General features: G+C 46.5%; 1 protein-coding gene and 1 long non-coding RNA gene across 4 annotated transcripts in view; one reads left to right on the top strand and one right to left on the bottom strand.

Moving 5' to 3' along the window:
• The window catches only part of CNTNAP2 (contactin associated protein 2), a 2955022-nt gene that overhangs the window by 2710138 nt on the left and 228985 nt on the right, over positions 1-15899 (top strand). For all 3 annotated transcript variants that reach the window (XM_063922438.1, XM_063922437.1, XM_063922439.1), the window contains exon 18: positions 5148-5384. In XM_063922438.1, the coding sequence (XP_063778508.1) occupies positions 5148-5384 (237 nt within the window). The remainder of the gene's footprint in view (positions 1-5147; positions 5385-15899) is intronic.
• LOC134927663 (uncharacterized) overlaps positions 2461-15899 on the bottom strand; it is an 80943-nt gene continuing 67504 nt past the window's right edge. The window contains exon 3 of the long non-coding RNA XR_010177703.1: positions 2461-3363. This is a non-coding gene — a long non-coding RNA (uncharacterized LOC134927663). The remainder of the gene's footprint in view (positions 3364-15899) is intronic.

Genomic DNA, 15899 nt, shown 5'->3' with positions numbered 1-15899 from the left:
CCTCCTATGCAGCCGCTGGTGTCCCCTGTGCAGTACACAGTGCCTCTTTACACCAGCAACGCTTAATATTTTTTATAATTTTTGGAGCAGGCAAGTCCATGGGGTATATGCAATTGCGGAATTTGACCGTTTTTTAATTCGACACAATTCGACAGTCAGACACCCTGCCGCCGGGACCCGAATTCGACATATTCAATAAAAAACGGATTCAACAGTCCCGCTGTCAAAAAACGGACCAATTGACAGATAGTGTGCGTCCTGGATTCGACTTTTTGGACGGCACAAAAGTGTTTAAAAAAAACAGAAAAAAATTGCGTGGGGTCCCCCCTCCTAAGCATAACCAGCCTCGGGCTCTTTGAGCCGGTCCTGGTTGTAAAAATACAAGGGGAAAATTGACAGGGGATCCCCCGTATTTTTACAACCAGCACCAGGCTCTGCGTCCGGTCCTGGTGCAAAAAATACGGGGGACAAAAAGCGTAGGGGTCCCCCGTATTTTTAACACCAGCACCGGGCTCCACTAGTCAGAGAGATAATGCCACAGCCGGGGGACACTTTTATATCGGTCCCTGCGGCCCTGGCATTAAATCCCCAACTAGTCAACCCTGGCCGGGGTACCCTGGAGGAGTGGGGACCCCTTAACTCAAGGGGTTCCCCCCTCCAGCCACCCAAGGGCCAGGGGTGAAGCCCGAGGCTGTCCCCCCCCCCCCCCCCCCCATTCAAGGGCTGCGGATGGGGGGCTGATAGCCTTGTGTCAAATAAAAGAAAATTGTTTTTTGTAGCAGAACTACAAGTCCCAGCAAGCCTCCCCCGCAAGCTGGTACTTGGAGAACCACAAGTACCAGCATGCGGGGGGGAAACGGGCCCGCTGGTACCTGTAGCTCTACTGCAAAAAAAATACCCAAATAAAAACAGTACACGCACACCGTGAAAGTAAAACTTTATTACATACATGCACGCCGACACACACATACTTACCTATGTTCACACGCCGACTCTGTCCACTTCTCCATGTAGAATCCATGGGGTACCTGAAAATAAAATTATACTCACAAAAATCCTGTGTAGCATCTGTCCTCTTCTCTTTATAATCCACGTACTTGGCAAAAAAAAAACGCATTACTCGGACCACGCACTGAAAGGGGTCCCATGTTTACACATGGGACCCCTTTCCCCGAATGCCGGGACCCCACGTGACCCCTGTCACAGAGGGTCCCTTCAGCCAATCAGGGAGCGCCACATCGTGGCACTCTCCTGATTGGCTGTGCGCATCTGAGCTCAGACTGCGCATAGCACTATGCCGCTCCATTATCTTCAATGGTGGGAACTTTGCGGTCAGCGGTGAGGTTACTCGTGGTCAGCGGCTGACAGTTCAGATGCGCACAGCCAATCAGGAGAGTGCCACGATGTGGCGCTCCCTGATTGGCTGAAGGGACCGTCTGTGACAGGAGTCACGGGGGGTCCCGGCATTCGGGGAAAGGGGTCCCATGTGTAAACATGGGACCCCTTTCAGTGCGTGGTCCGGGTAATGCGGTTTGTTTTTTTGCCAAGTACGTGGATTATAAAGAGAAGAGGACAGATGCTACACAGGATTTTTGTGAGTATAATTTTATTTTCAGGTACCCCATGGATTCTACATGGAGAAGTGGACAGAGTCGGCGTGTGAACATAGGTAAGTATGTGTGTGTCGGCGTGCATGTATGTAATAAAGTTTTACTTTCACGGTGTGCGTGTACTGTTTTTATTTGGGTATTTTTTTGCAGTAGAACTACAGGTACCAGCGGGCCCGTTCCCCCCCCGCATGCTGGTACTTGTGGTTCTCCAAGTACCAGCTTGCAGGGGAGGCTTGCTGGGAATTGTTGTTCTGCTACAAAAAACAATATTATTTTATTTGACACAAGGCTATCAGTCCCCCATCTGCAGCCCTTGGATGGGGGGACAGCCTCGGGCTTCACCCCTGGCCCTCGGGTGGCTGGAGGGGGGAACCCCTTGAGTCAAGGGGTCCCCACTCCTCCAGGGTACCCCGGCCAGGGTTGACTAGTTGGGGATTTAATGCCACGGCCACAGGGACCAGTATAAAAGTGTCCCCCGGCTGTGGCATTAGCTCTCCAGCTTAGTTGAGCCCGGTGCTGGTGTTAAAAATACGGGGGACCCCTACGCTTTTTGTCCCCCGTATTTTTTTGCACCAGGACCGGACGCAGAGCCCGGTGCTGGTTATAAAAATACGGGGGATCCCCTGTCAATTTTTCCCCCGTATTTTTACAACCAGGACCGGCTCAAAGAGCCAGAGGCTGGTTATGCTTAGGAGGGGGGACCCCACACATTTTTTTCCTTGATTTTTAACCCATTCCCACCCCTTCCCACTGAAAAACATGCTCTGATCTCTTCATATTATTTTAGTCAATAAAAAAAAAAAATATTTTATTTTAATAATTATATAAATAATACTTGTGGCTCCTAATAGACAAACCAAGTAGATAATCCCTTCTGATATAAATAGATATGCTATTAGCAACAAAAAAACACACAAAAAAACACGTTTTTAAAAAAAAATATTAGATTCTGCCACCAAAATGAGGCGGACTGAAATTGACGAAATTACTGTCAAAAAGCACTGTTGTCGAATCGACATTCTTCAATTGAATATACTTTTGTCGAAAAGCCGCATTTTTACCATTGCAGACATGTCGAATTTGACAACTGTCGAATTTCAAAAAGTCGAATCTGAAACGGCCGTTTTTTTTGTTGAAAAGTACTGTATTGCATTGTCAAAAAAAATTTTGTGCCGAAAATGCCCCGTTTTTCGACATTTGCGGCAATTCGACCGCAATTGCATATACCCATATGTCTCCTCAGATTAGGCCATGCCCCCAGTATAGTAGCGGCCCAGTTCAAAATGGGCGACAGTTATAGATCGATTGCGCTTGCTTTGTTTTATACAACTAAGTTTACCATTTGTCTGGTCAGTCATATGACAGATTCTATTGCAAGGCTATAGCAGAGAAAACAGTCATAAACGTGATAATCAGTAAACAGAACAATAATGGCTGTGAAACACTGTGTTCCTTCCACGTTATAGCCTATTATTGTAACTATGTAGCCAGTGACCCCTTGCTATGTGCTGCATACTTACATTACACCACCTAAGCTACATTTTATCAGCTTCCAATGTCCTTCATGGTGAAAACAAATGTCCTTGCTGCCTGGGATACTGGGTCAATAGAAATGGCTTACTGTACTGTACAAGCAGCAGTTCTTGAATGGATGGCCAGATTTTAGAAACATGGATTTTTTGTGCCTCTTTGAATAACCATCTTCAAGATGAAAAAAAAATTATAATATTCATTTCTGTGCCTGAACGTTCAGCTGAAAAGAAAGAAGAACATTATGTAAATTCTCTAATGTCTTGTCATATAAGAACCCATTATCATGGTGTTGAGCTACCGAACAGGCCATGTCAAGAATTCGTTCTATTACGTCCTGTAACCATGCTTAGGGAATAAGATTGATTCAGTAATTGAAATGTAAAGTTCCTAAGAAGGTATTTTATTTTATGAAAAGTCATTGTGATAAGTTAAACTTCAAGCCTCAAGCCTTGTCCTTCCAAGTAACAGCTAGCAGCTACTGTAGCTAATATTGCTGTTTAAGGCAAAGATCGTTGAAATCAATAAATAATGTACACTATATTACTTCTTAAAATAATAACATTGGTGTATTAGCCTATAAGGTGAAATGCTTTTTGTGCCCTCAGGGAAGTGAATGCCATGCATGGAAGTTCATTTATTACTTCCTAGTCCTTATTTTAGAGCACTACTTAGTGTTATTTCAAAGGAACAATATACTACAGTATTCCTTATTTTGACAAAAATGAAATGATTGTATAGTTGGCTTAAATAATAACATTGAAAAAAAAGACTGAAATTCTGCTGTTTAAAGCAAAACGTGTTGTAAAATTTGATATAATAATTTGGCCACTAGGGGGTGGTTACAGTTTGTAGAACTTGTGTTGTACACACACAATACTGATACAGGTCGGACAGTGCCAACTTCTTTTAAATCAACTAGTGACTTAGGGGGATGGGGCCTACTATTCAGCTCTCTAAATAGTATGTCCCATCCCCCTAAGTCACTAATTAATTTGGCCTGAGCAAATAATAGAGGGCCAAAATTTTCACTATTTTCAATTCAGAAAAGGTATGTTACTTAGTTGCCTTGTTTAAGATGCATACATGTGGTGTACCTCAAAATAACTCATCATTTCAGTTGTCCCTTTTATAATGTGGCACAAAATAAAAGCAAATATTTGATTGATTGATTGATTGATTGATTGATTGATTGATTGATATGGGTTTCACCACTTTGTGCCCAAGTATGCTTGCTAATAAATAAAAAAAATTGGTTACCCAGGGGTGCTCGGGCACTTTAGGTAGGAGATATTTCACCGAGCTGCAGTCTCAAGAAAGGGAAAGACACTACCGTATAAAATGCAGAAAAAAGGGGGGGTGAGGCTGCGCTAAATTTGATGAATACAAAAGTAATAGTGTAATAGATTAAAACATAATTTTATTCCTAAAATTTATGCAATAGGTATAAATTAAAAACTAAATACATAAAAATAAATGCATGTCAGAAACAGTTAGTATAATTTCTGTGTTTCAAAAGACAATTCTATAGGGTTACCCAATTCGCCAGGTTGGTAATGTAGAATTATGGAGTTTTTAAGGTGACCGTTCCAAAGTATTTTCCCCTGCAGAATTAAAGTCCAGCATAATCAACAGTCTCAGAGTTAGGCAATATCCAGTGAATGGACAATTTACCGTTAGAGGGTAGTGTGCTCCAGAATCTTTTTAGTGGAGAGCTCCTCATGCGTTACGGTTGGTGCAGTCCTTTATACGGTTATTGCTGTTTGTGGTCTGAGAATTTAGAAGAGCCGTCTGGACAAAGTTTGGGGAATGGTTCGGTCCTCCTTCAGATCAATTCCTGGCGGGGGTCCCTGGTACACCTGACGCGTTTCGCTGCAGTCAGCTTGCAGCTTTATCAAAGGTTGCTAATAAATAAGCCACTGAGGATTCTATTATATTTTAGTGTATATTGGCATACTAGAATTGAAATCAACTTTTGGACTAATATTTTTTTGTACTTTCATAAAGGTGCTGCTGGAGATCAGAAAGGATTCCTGGGCTGCATCCGTTCTTTAAGAGTGAATGGCGTTCCATTAGATTTGGAAGAGAGAGCAAAGGCTACCCAAGGTGTGAAGCCCGGCTGTTCAGGACACTGTACCAGCTACAAAAATCTCTGCAAAAATGGTGGCACATGTAACGAACTCTACAAAGGTTACACATGTGACTGCTCTAGGACTGCATATGATGGAAACAACTGTATAAATGGTAAGACTTGAATGTCTCCCTGTACCACAATGTTGTTTGCTAAAGCTACTACAGTACATTTATGACCACGTTAGGGTATTGCATTTATTTATAAACTTAATAATAAAATATATAAATTGGTTTCCTAGTGGATGCTGGGGACTCCGTCAGGACCATGGGGATTAGCGGCTCCGCAGGAGACAGGGCACAAAAATAAAGCTTTAGGATCAGGTGGTGTGCACTGGCTCCTCCCCCTATGACCCTCCTCCAAGCCTCAGTTAGGTTTTTGTGCCCGTCCGAGCAGGGTGCAATCTAGGTGGCTCTCCTAAAGAGCTGCTTAGAAAAAGTTTTTAGGTTTTTTATTTTACAGTGAGTCCTGCTGGCAACAGGCTCACTGCAACGAGGGACTTAGGGGAGAAGAAGTGAACTCACCTGCGTGCAGGATGGATTGGCTTCTTAGGCTACTGGACACCATTAGCTCCAGAGGGATCGAACACAGGCCCAGCCATGGAGTCCGGTCCCGGAGCCGCGCCGCCGACCCCCTTGCAGATGCCGAAAAGTGAAGAGGTCCAGAAACCGGCGGCAGAAGACTTTTCAGTCTTCATGAGGTAGCGCACAGCACTGCAGCTGTGCGCCATTGTTGTCACACACTTCACACCAGCGGTCACGGAGGGTGCAGGGCGCTGCGAGGGGCGCCCTGGGCAGCAATGAGATTACCTTGTTCTGGCTAAAAAATACATCACATATAGCCCCTGGGGCTATATGGATGTATTTAACCCCTGCCAGGTCTCAGAAAAACGGGAGAAGAAGCCCGCCGAAAAGGGGGCGGAGCCTATTCTCCTCAGCACACAGCGCCATTTTCCCTCACAGAAATGCTGGTGGGAATGTTCCCAGGCTCTCCCCTGCACTGCACTACAGAAACAGGGTTAAAACAGAGAGGGGGGGCACTTATTTGGCGATATGATTATATATATTAAGATGCTATAAGGGAAAAACACTTATATAAAGGTTGTCCCTGTATAATTATAGCGTTTTGGTGTGTGCTGGCAAACTCTCCCTCTGTCTCCCCAAAGGGCTAGTGGGGTCCTGTCCTCTATCAGAGCATTCCCTGTGTGTGTGCTGTGTGTCGGTACGTGTGTGTCGACATGTATGAGGACGATGTTGGTGAGGAAGCGGAGCAATTGCCTGTAATGGTGATGTCACTCTCTAGGGAGTCGACACCGGAATGGATGGTTTATTTAGAGAATTACGTGATAATGTCAACACGCTGCAAGGTCGGTTGACGACATGAGACGGCCGGCAAACCAATTAGTACCTGTCCAGGCGTCTCAAACACCGTCAGGGGCTTTAAAACGCCCATTTACCTCAGTCGGTCGACACAGACACAGACACGGTCACTGACTCCAGTGTCGACGGTGAAGAAACAAACGTATTTTCCATTTGGGCCACACGTTACATGTTAAGGGCAATGAAGGAGGTGTTACATATTTCTGATACTACAAGTACCACAAAAGAGGGTATTAGGTGGGGTGTAAAAAAACTACCTGTAGTTTTTCCTGAATCAGATAAATTAAATGAAGTGTGTGATGATGCGTGGGTTTTCCCCGATAGAAAATTATTGGCGTTATACCCTTTCCCGCCAGAAGTTAGGGCGCGTTGGGAAACACCCCTTAGGGTGGATAAGGCGCTCACACGCTTATCAAAACAAGTGGCGTTACCGTCTCCAGGGAAAGACCAAAGGGATACGGCCGCCCTCAAGGCGCCAGCTGATAGGAGGCTGGAAAATATCCTAAAAAGTATATACACACATACTGGTGTTATACTGCGACCAGCGATCGCCTCAGCCTGGATGTGCAGCGCTGGGGTGGCTTGGTCGGATTCCCTGACTGAAAATATTGATACCCTTGACAGGGACAGTATTTTAATGACTATAGAGCATTTAAAGGATGCATTTCTATATATGCGAGATGCACAGAGGGATATTTGCACTCTGGCATCAAGAGTAAGTGCGATGTCCATATCTGCCAGAAGATGTTTATGGACACGACAGTGGTCAGGTGATGCAGATTCCAAACGGCACATGGAAGTATTGCCGTATAAAGGGGAGGAGTTATTTGGGGTCGGTCCATCGGACCTGGTGGCCACGGCAACAGCTGGAAAATCCACCTTTTTTACCCCAAGTCACATCTCAGCAGAAAAAGACACCGTCTTTTCAGCCTCAGTCCTTTCGTCCCCATAAGGGCAAGCAGGCAAAAGGCCAGTCATATCTGCCCAGGGATAGAGGAAAGGGAAGAAGACTGCAGCAGGCAGCCCATTCCCAGGAATAGAAGCCCTCCACCGCTTTTGCCAAGTCCTCAGCATGACGCTGGGGCCTTACAAGCGGACTCAGGTGCGGTGGGGGGTCGTCTCAAGAGTTTCAGCGCGCAGTGGGCTCACTCGCAAGTGGACCCCTGGATCCTACAAGTAGTATCCCAGGGGTACAGATTGGAAGTTCGAGACGTCTCCCCCTCGCAGGTTCCTGAAGTCTGCTTTACCAACGTCTCCCTCCGACAGGGAGGCAGTATTGGAAACAATTCACAAGCTGTATTCCCAGCAGGTGATAATCAAAGTACCCCTCCTACAACAAGGAAAGGGGTATTATTCCACACTATATTGTGGTACTGAAGCCAGACGGCTAGGTGAGACCTATTCTAAATCTGAAATATTTGAACACTTACATACAAAGGTTCAAATCAAGATGGAGTCACTCAGAGCAGTGATAGCGAACCAGGAAGAAGGGGACTATATGGTGTCCCTGGACATCAAGGATGCTTACCTCCATGTCCAAATTTGCCCTTCTCACCAAGGGTACCTCAGGTTCGTGGTACAAAACTGTCACTATCAGTTTCAGACGCTGCCGTTTGGATTGTCCACGGCACCCCGGGTCTTTACCAAGGTAATGGCCGAAATGATGATTCTTCTTCAAAGAAAAGGCGTCTTAATTATTCCTTACTTGGACGATCTCCTGATAAGGGCAAGGTCCAGAGAACAGTTGGAGGTCGGAGTAGCACTATCTCAAGTAGTTCTACGACAGCACGGGTGGATTCTAAATATTCCAAAATCGCAGCTGTCTCCGACGACACGTCTGCTGTTCCTAGGGATGATTCTGGACACAGTCCAGAAAAAGGTGTTTCTCCCGGAGGAGAAAGCCAGGGAGTTATCCGAGCTAGTCAGGAACCTCCTAAAACCAGGAAAAGTGTCAGTGCATCATTGCACAAGGGTCCTGGGAAAAATGGTGGCTTCTTACGAAGCGATTCCATTCGGCAGATTTCACGCAAGAACTTTTCAGTGGGATCTGCTGGAAAAATGGTCCGGATCGCATCTTCAGATGCATCAGCGGATAACCCTGTCTCCAAGGACAAGGGTGTCTCTTCTGTGGTGGCTGCAGAGTGCTCATCTACTAAAGGGCCACAGATTCGGCATTCAGGACTGGGTCCTGGTGACCACGGATGCCAGCCTGAACGGCTGGGGAGCAGTCACACAAGGAAAAAATTTCCAGGGAGTGTGATCAAGTCTGGAGACTTCTCTCCACATAAATATACTGGAGCTAAGAGCAATTTACAATGCTCTAAGCTTAGCAAGACCTCTGCTTCAAGGTCAGCCGGTATTGATCCAGTGGGACAACATCACGGCAGTCGCCCACGTAAACAGACTGGGCGGCACAAGAAGCAGGAGGGCAATGGCAGAAACTGCAAGGATTCTTCGCTGGGCGGAAAATCATGTGTTAGCACTGTCAGCAGTGTTCATTCCGGGAGTGGACAACTGGGAAGCAGACTTCCTCAGCACGACCTCTACCCGGGAGAGTGGGGACTTCATCGGGAAGTCTTCCACATGATTGTGAACCGTTGGGAAAGACCAAAGGTGGACATGATGGCGTCCCGCCTAAACAAAAAACTGGACAGGTATTGCGCCAGGTCAAGAGACCCTCAGGCAATAGCTGTGGACGTTCTGGTAACACCGTGGGTGTACCAGTCGGTGTATGTGTTCCCTCCTCTGCTTCTCATACCTAAGGTACTGAGAATTATAAGACGTAGAGTAGTAAGAACTATACTCGTGGCTCCGGATTGGCCAAGAAGGACTTGGTACCCGGAACTTCAAGAGATGCTCACAGAGGACTCATGGCCTCTGCCGCTAAGAAGGGACTTGCTTCAGCAAGTACCATGTCTGTTCCAAGACTTACCGCGGCTGCGTTTGACGGCATGGCGGTTGAACGCCGGATCCTAAGGAAAAAAGGCATTCCGGAAGAGGTCATTCCTACCCTGGTCAAAGCCAGGAAGGAGGTGACCGCACAACATTATCACCACATGTGGCAAAAATATGTTGCGTGGTGTGAGGCCAGGAAGGCCCCACGAAGAAATTTCAACTCGGTCGATTCCTGCATTTCCTGCAAACAGGAGTGTCTATGGGCCTCAAATTGGGGTCCATTAAGGTTCAAATTTCGGCCCTGTCGATTTTCTTCCAGAAAGAATTGGCTTCAGTTCCTGAAGTCCAGAAGTTTGTCAAGGGAGTACTGCATATACAACCCCCTTTTGTGCCTCCAGTGGCACTGTGGGATCTCAACGTAGTTCTGGGATTCCTCAAATCACATTGGTTTAAACCGCTCAAATCTGTGGATTTGAAATATTTTACATGGAAAGTGACCATGATGTTGGCCCTGGCCTCGGCCAGGCGAGTGTCAGAATTGGCGGCTTTGTTTCACAAAGGCCCATATCTGATTGTCCATTCGGACAGGGCAGAGCTGCGGACTCGTCCCCAGTTTCTCCCTAAGGTGGTGTCAGTGTTTCACCTGAACCAGCTTATTGTGGTACCTGCGGCTACTAGGGACTTGGAGGACTCCAAGTTGCTAGATGTTGTCAGGGCCCTGAAAATATAGGTTTCCAGGACGGCTGGAGTCAGGAAAACTGACTTGCTGTTATCCTGTATGCACCCAACAAACTGGGTGCTCTTGCTTCTAAGCAGACGATTGCTAGTTGGATGTGTAGTACAATTCAGCTTGCACATTCTGTGGCAGGCCTGCCACAGCCAAAATATGTAAATGCCCATTCCACAAGGAAGGTGGGCTCATCTTGGGCGGCTGCCCGAGGGGTCTCGGCTTTACAACTTTGCCGAGCTGCTACTTGGTCAGGGGCACACCCTGGCTGAGGAGGACCTGGAGTTCTCTCACTCGGTGCTGCAGAGTCATCCGCACTCTCCCGCCCGTTTGGGAGCTTTGGTATAATCCCCATGGTCCTGACGGAGTCCCCAGCATCCACTAGGACGTCAGAGAAAATAAGATTTTACTTACCGATAAATCTATTTCTCGTAGTCCGTAGTGGATGCTGGGCGCCCATCCCAAGTGCGGAGTGTCTGCAATACTTGTACATAGTTATTGTTACAAAAAAATCGGGTTGTTATTAGAGATGAGCGGGTTCGGTTTCTCTGAATCCGAACCCGCCAGAACTTCATGTTTTTTTTCACGGGTCCGAGCGACTCGGATCTTCCCGCCTTGCTCGGTTAACCCGAGCGCGCCCGAACGTCATCATGACGCTGTCGGATTCTCGCGAGGCTCGGATTCTATCGCGAGACTCGGATTCTATATAAGGAGCCGCGCGTCGCCGCCATTTTCACACGTGCATTGAGATTGATAGGGAGAGGACGTGGCTGGCGTCCTCTCCGTTTAGAATAGATTAGAGAGACACTTGATTTACTAATTTTGGGGAGCATTAGGAGTACTCAGTACAGTGCAGAGTTTTGCTGATAGTGACCAGTGACCACCAGTTTTATTTATAATCCGTTCTCTGCCTGAAAAAAGCGATACACAGCACACAGTGACTCAGTCACATACCATATCTGTGTGCACTGCTCAGGCTCAGGCCAGTGTGCTGCATCATCTATTATCTATATATAAATAATATTATATATATCTGTCTGACTGCTCAGCTCACACAGCTTATAATTGTGGGGGAGACTGGGGAGCACTACTGCAGTGCCAGTTATAGGTTATAGCAGGAGCCAGGAGTACATAATATATTATATAGTGAGTGACCACCAGACACACAGTGCAGTTTATTTAATATATCCGTTCTCTGCCTGAAAAAAGCGATACACACAGTGACTCAGTCAGTCACATACCATATCTGTGTGCACTGCTCAGGCTCAGGCCAGTGTGCTGCATCATCTATATATATTATATATCTGTCTGACTGCTCAGCTCACACAGCTTATAATTGTGGGGGAGACTGGGGAGCACTACTGCAGTGCCAGTTATAGGTTATAGCAGGAGCCAGGAGTACATAATATTATATTAAAATTAAACAGTGCACACTTTTGCTGCAGGAGTGCCACTGCCAGTGTGACTAGTGACCAGTGACCTGACCACCAGTATATATAATATTAGTAGTATACTATCTCTTTATCAACCAGTCTATATTAGCAGCAGACACAGTACAGTGCGGTAGTTCACGGCTGTGGCTACCTCTGTGTCGGCACTCGGCAGCCCGTCCATAATTGTATATACCACCTAACCGTGGTTTTTTTTTTCTTTCTTTATACATACATACTAGTTACGAGTATACTATCTCTTTATCAACCAGTCTATATATTAGCAGCAGACACAGTACAGTGCGGTAGTTCACGGCTGTGGCTACCTCTGTGTCGGCACTCGGCAGCCCGTCCATAAAGGTATATACCACCTAACCGTGGTTTTTTTTTCTTTCTTTATACATACATACTAGTTACGAGTATACTATCTCTTTATCAACCAGTCTATATATTAGCAGCAGACACAGTACAGTGCGGTAGTTCACGGCTGTGGCTACCTCTGTGTCGGCACTCGGCAGCCCGTCCATAATTGTATATACCACCTAACCGTGGTTTTTTTTTCTTTCTTTATACATACATACTAGTTACGAGTATACTATCTCTTTATCAACCAGTCTATATATTAGCAGCAGACACAGTACAGTGCGGTAGTTCACGGCTGTGGCTACCTCTGTGTCGGCACTCGGCAGCCCGTCCATAATTGTATATACCACCTAACCGTGGTTTTTTTTTCTTTCTTTATACATACATACTAGTTACGAGTATACTATCTCTTTATCAACCAGTCTATATATTAGCAGCAGACACAGTACAGTGCGGTAGTTCACGGCTGTGGCTACCTCTGTGTCGGCACTCGGCAGCCCGTCCATAATTGTATATACCACCTAACCGTGGTTTTTTTTTCTTTCTTTATACATACATACTAGTTACGAGTATACTATCTCTTTATCAACCAGTCTATATATTAGCAGCAGACACAGTACAGTGCGGTAGTTCACGGCTGTGGCTACCTCTGTGTCGGCACTCGGCAGCCCGTCCATAATTGTATATACCACCTAACCGTGGTTTTTTTTTCTTTCTTTATACATACATACTAGTTACGAGTATACTATCTCTTTATCAACCAGTCTATATATTAGCAGCAGACACAGTACAGTGCGGTAGTTCACGGCTGTGGCTACCTCTGTGTCGGCACTCGGCAGCCCGTCCATAATTGTATATACCACCTAACCGTGGTTTTTTTTTCTTTCTTTATACATACATACTAGTTACGAGTATACTATCTCTTTATCAACCAGTCTATATATTAGCAGCAGACACAGTACAGTGCGGTAGTTCACGGCTGTGGCTACCTCTGTGTCGGCACTCGGCAGCCCGTCCATAATTGTATATACCACCTAACCGTGGTTTTTTTTTCTTTCTTTATACATACATACTAGTTACGAGTATACTATCTCTTTATCAACCAGTCTATATATTAGCAGCAGACACAGTACAGTGCGGTAGTTCACGGCTGTGGCTACCTCTGTGTCGGCACTCGGCAGCCCGTCCATAATTGTATACTAGTATCCAATCCATCCATCTCCATTGTTTACCTGAGGTGCCTTTTAGTTGTGCCTATTAAAATATGGAGAACAAAAATGTTGAGGTTCCAAAATTAGGGAAAGATCAAGATCCACTTCCACCTCGTGCTGAAGCTGCTGCCACTAGTCATGGCCGAGACGATGAAATGCCAGCAACGTCGTCTGCCAAGGCCGATGCCCAATGTCATAGTACAGAGCATGTCAAATCCAAAACACCAAATATCAGTAAAAAAAGGACTCCAAAACCTAAAATAAAATTGTCGGAGGAGAAGCGTAAACTTGCCAATATGCCATTTACCACACGGAGTGGCAAGGAATGGCTGAGGCCCTGGCCTATGTTCATGGCTAGTGGTTCAGCTTCACATGAGGATGGAAGCACTCAGCCTCTCGCTAGAAAAATGAAAAGACTCAAGCTGGCAAAAGCAGCACAGCAAAGAACTGTGCATTCTTCGAAATCCCAAATCCACAAGGAGAGTCCAATTGTGTCGGTTGCGATGCCTGACCTTCCCAACACTGGACGTGAAGAGCATGCGCCTTCCACCATTTGCACGCCCCCTGCAAGTGCTGGAAGGAGCACCCGCAGTCCAGTTCCTGATAGTCAGATTGAAGATGTCAGTGTTGAAGTACACCAGGATGAGGAGGATATGGGTGTTGCTGGCGCTGGGGAGGAAATTGACCAGGAGGATTCTGATGGTGAGGTGGTTTGTTTAAGTCAGGCACCCGGGGAGACACCTGTTGTCCGTGGGAGGAATATGGCCGTTGACATGCCAGGTGAAAATACCAAAAAAATCAGCTCTTCGGTGTGGAGGTATTTCACCAGAAATGCGGACAACAGGTGTCAAGCCGTGTGTTCCCTTTGTCAAGCTGTAATAAGTAGGGGTAAGGACGTTAACCACCTCGGAACATCCTCCCTTATACGTCACCTGCAGCGCATTCATAATAAGTCAGTGACAAGTTCAAAAACTTTGGGTGACAGCGGAAGCAGTCCACTGACCAGTAAATCCCTTCCTCTTGTAACCAAGCTCACGCAAACCACCCCACCAACTCCCTCAGTGTCAATTTCCTCCTTCCCCAGGAATGCCAATAGTCCTGCAGGCCATGTCACTGGCAATTCTGACGAGTCCTCTCCTGCCTGGGATTCCTCCGATGCATCCTTGCGTGTAACGCCTACTGCTGCTGGCGCTGCTGTTGTTGCCGCTGGGAGTCGATGGTCATCCCAGAGGGGAAGTCGTAAGCCCACTTGTACTACTTCCAGTAAGCAATTGACTGTTCAACAGTCCTTTGCGAGGAAGATGAAATATCACAGCAGTCATCCTACTGCAAAGCCGATAACTGAGTCCTTGACAACTATGTTGGTGTTAGACGTGCGTCCGGTATCCGCCGTTAGTTCACAGGGAACTAGACAATTTATTGAGGCAGTGTGCCCCCGTTACCAAATACCATCTAGGTTCCACTTCTCTAGGCAGGCGATACCGAGAATGTACACGGACGTCAGAAAAAGACTCACCAGTGTCCTAAAAAATGCAGTTGTACCCAATGTCCACTTAACCACGGACATGTGGACAAGTGGAGCAGGGCAGGGTCAGGACTATATGACTGTGACAGCCCACTGGGTAGATGTATGGACTCCCGCCGCAAGAACAGCAGCGGCGGCACCAGTAGAAGCATCTCGCAAACGCCAACTCTTTCCTAGGCAGGCTACGCTTTGTATCACCGCTTTCCAGAATACGCACACAGCTGAAAACCTCTTACGGCAACTGAGGAAGATCATCGCGGAATGGCTTACCCCAATTGGACTCTCCTGTGGATTTGTGGCATCGGACAACGCCAGCAATATTGTGTGTGCATTAAATATGGGCAAATTCCAGCACGTCCCATGTTTTGCACATACCTTGAATTTGGTGGTGCAGAATTTTTTAAAAAACGACAGGGGCGTGCAAGAGATGCTGTCGGTGGCCAGAAAAATTGCGGGACACTTTCGGCGTACAGGCACCACGTACAGAAGACTGGAGCACCACCAAAAACTACTGAACCTGCCCTGCCATCATCTGAAGCAAGAAGTGGTAACGAGGTGGAATTCAACCCTCTATATGCTTCAGAGGTTGGAGGAGCAGCAAAAGGCCATTCAAGCCTATACAATTGAGCACGATATAGGAGGTGGAATGCACCTGTCTCAAGTGCAGTGGAGAATGATTTCAACGTTGTGCAAGGTTCTGATGCCCTTTGAACTTGCCACACGTGAAGTCAGTTCAGACACTGCCAGCCTGAGTCAGGTCATTCCCCTCATCAGGCTTTTGCAGAAGAAGCTGGAGGCATTGAAGAAGGAGCTAAAAGGGAGCGATTCCGCTAGGCATGTGGGACTTGTGGATGCAGCCCTTAATTCGCTTAACAAGGATTCACGGGTGGTCAATCTGTTGAAATCAGAGCACTACATTTTGGCCACGTGCTCGATCCTAGATTTAAAGCCTACCTTGGATCTCTCTTTCCGGCAGACACAGGTCTGCTGGGGTTGAAAGACCTGCTGGTGACAAAATTGTCAAGTCAAGCGGAACGCGACCTGTCAACATCTCCTCCTTCACATTCTCCCGCAACTGGGGGTGCGAGGAAAAGGCTC

The sequence above is a fragment of the Pseudophryne corroboree genome, chromosome 5 (genome assembly GCF_028390025.1).
Source record: "Pseudophryne corroboree isolate aPseCor3 chromosome 5, aPseCor3.hap2, whole genome shotgun sequence".
Lineage (NCBI taxonomy): Eukaryota > Metazoa > Chordata > Amphibia > Anura > Myobatrachidae > Pseudophryne > Pseudophryne corroboree.
The sequence above is the reverse complement of the archived record's forward strand: the minus strand, read 5'-3'. Positions and strand labels throughout refer to the sequence as shown.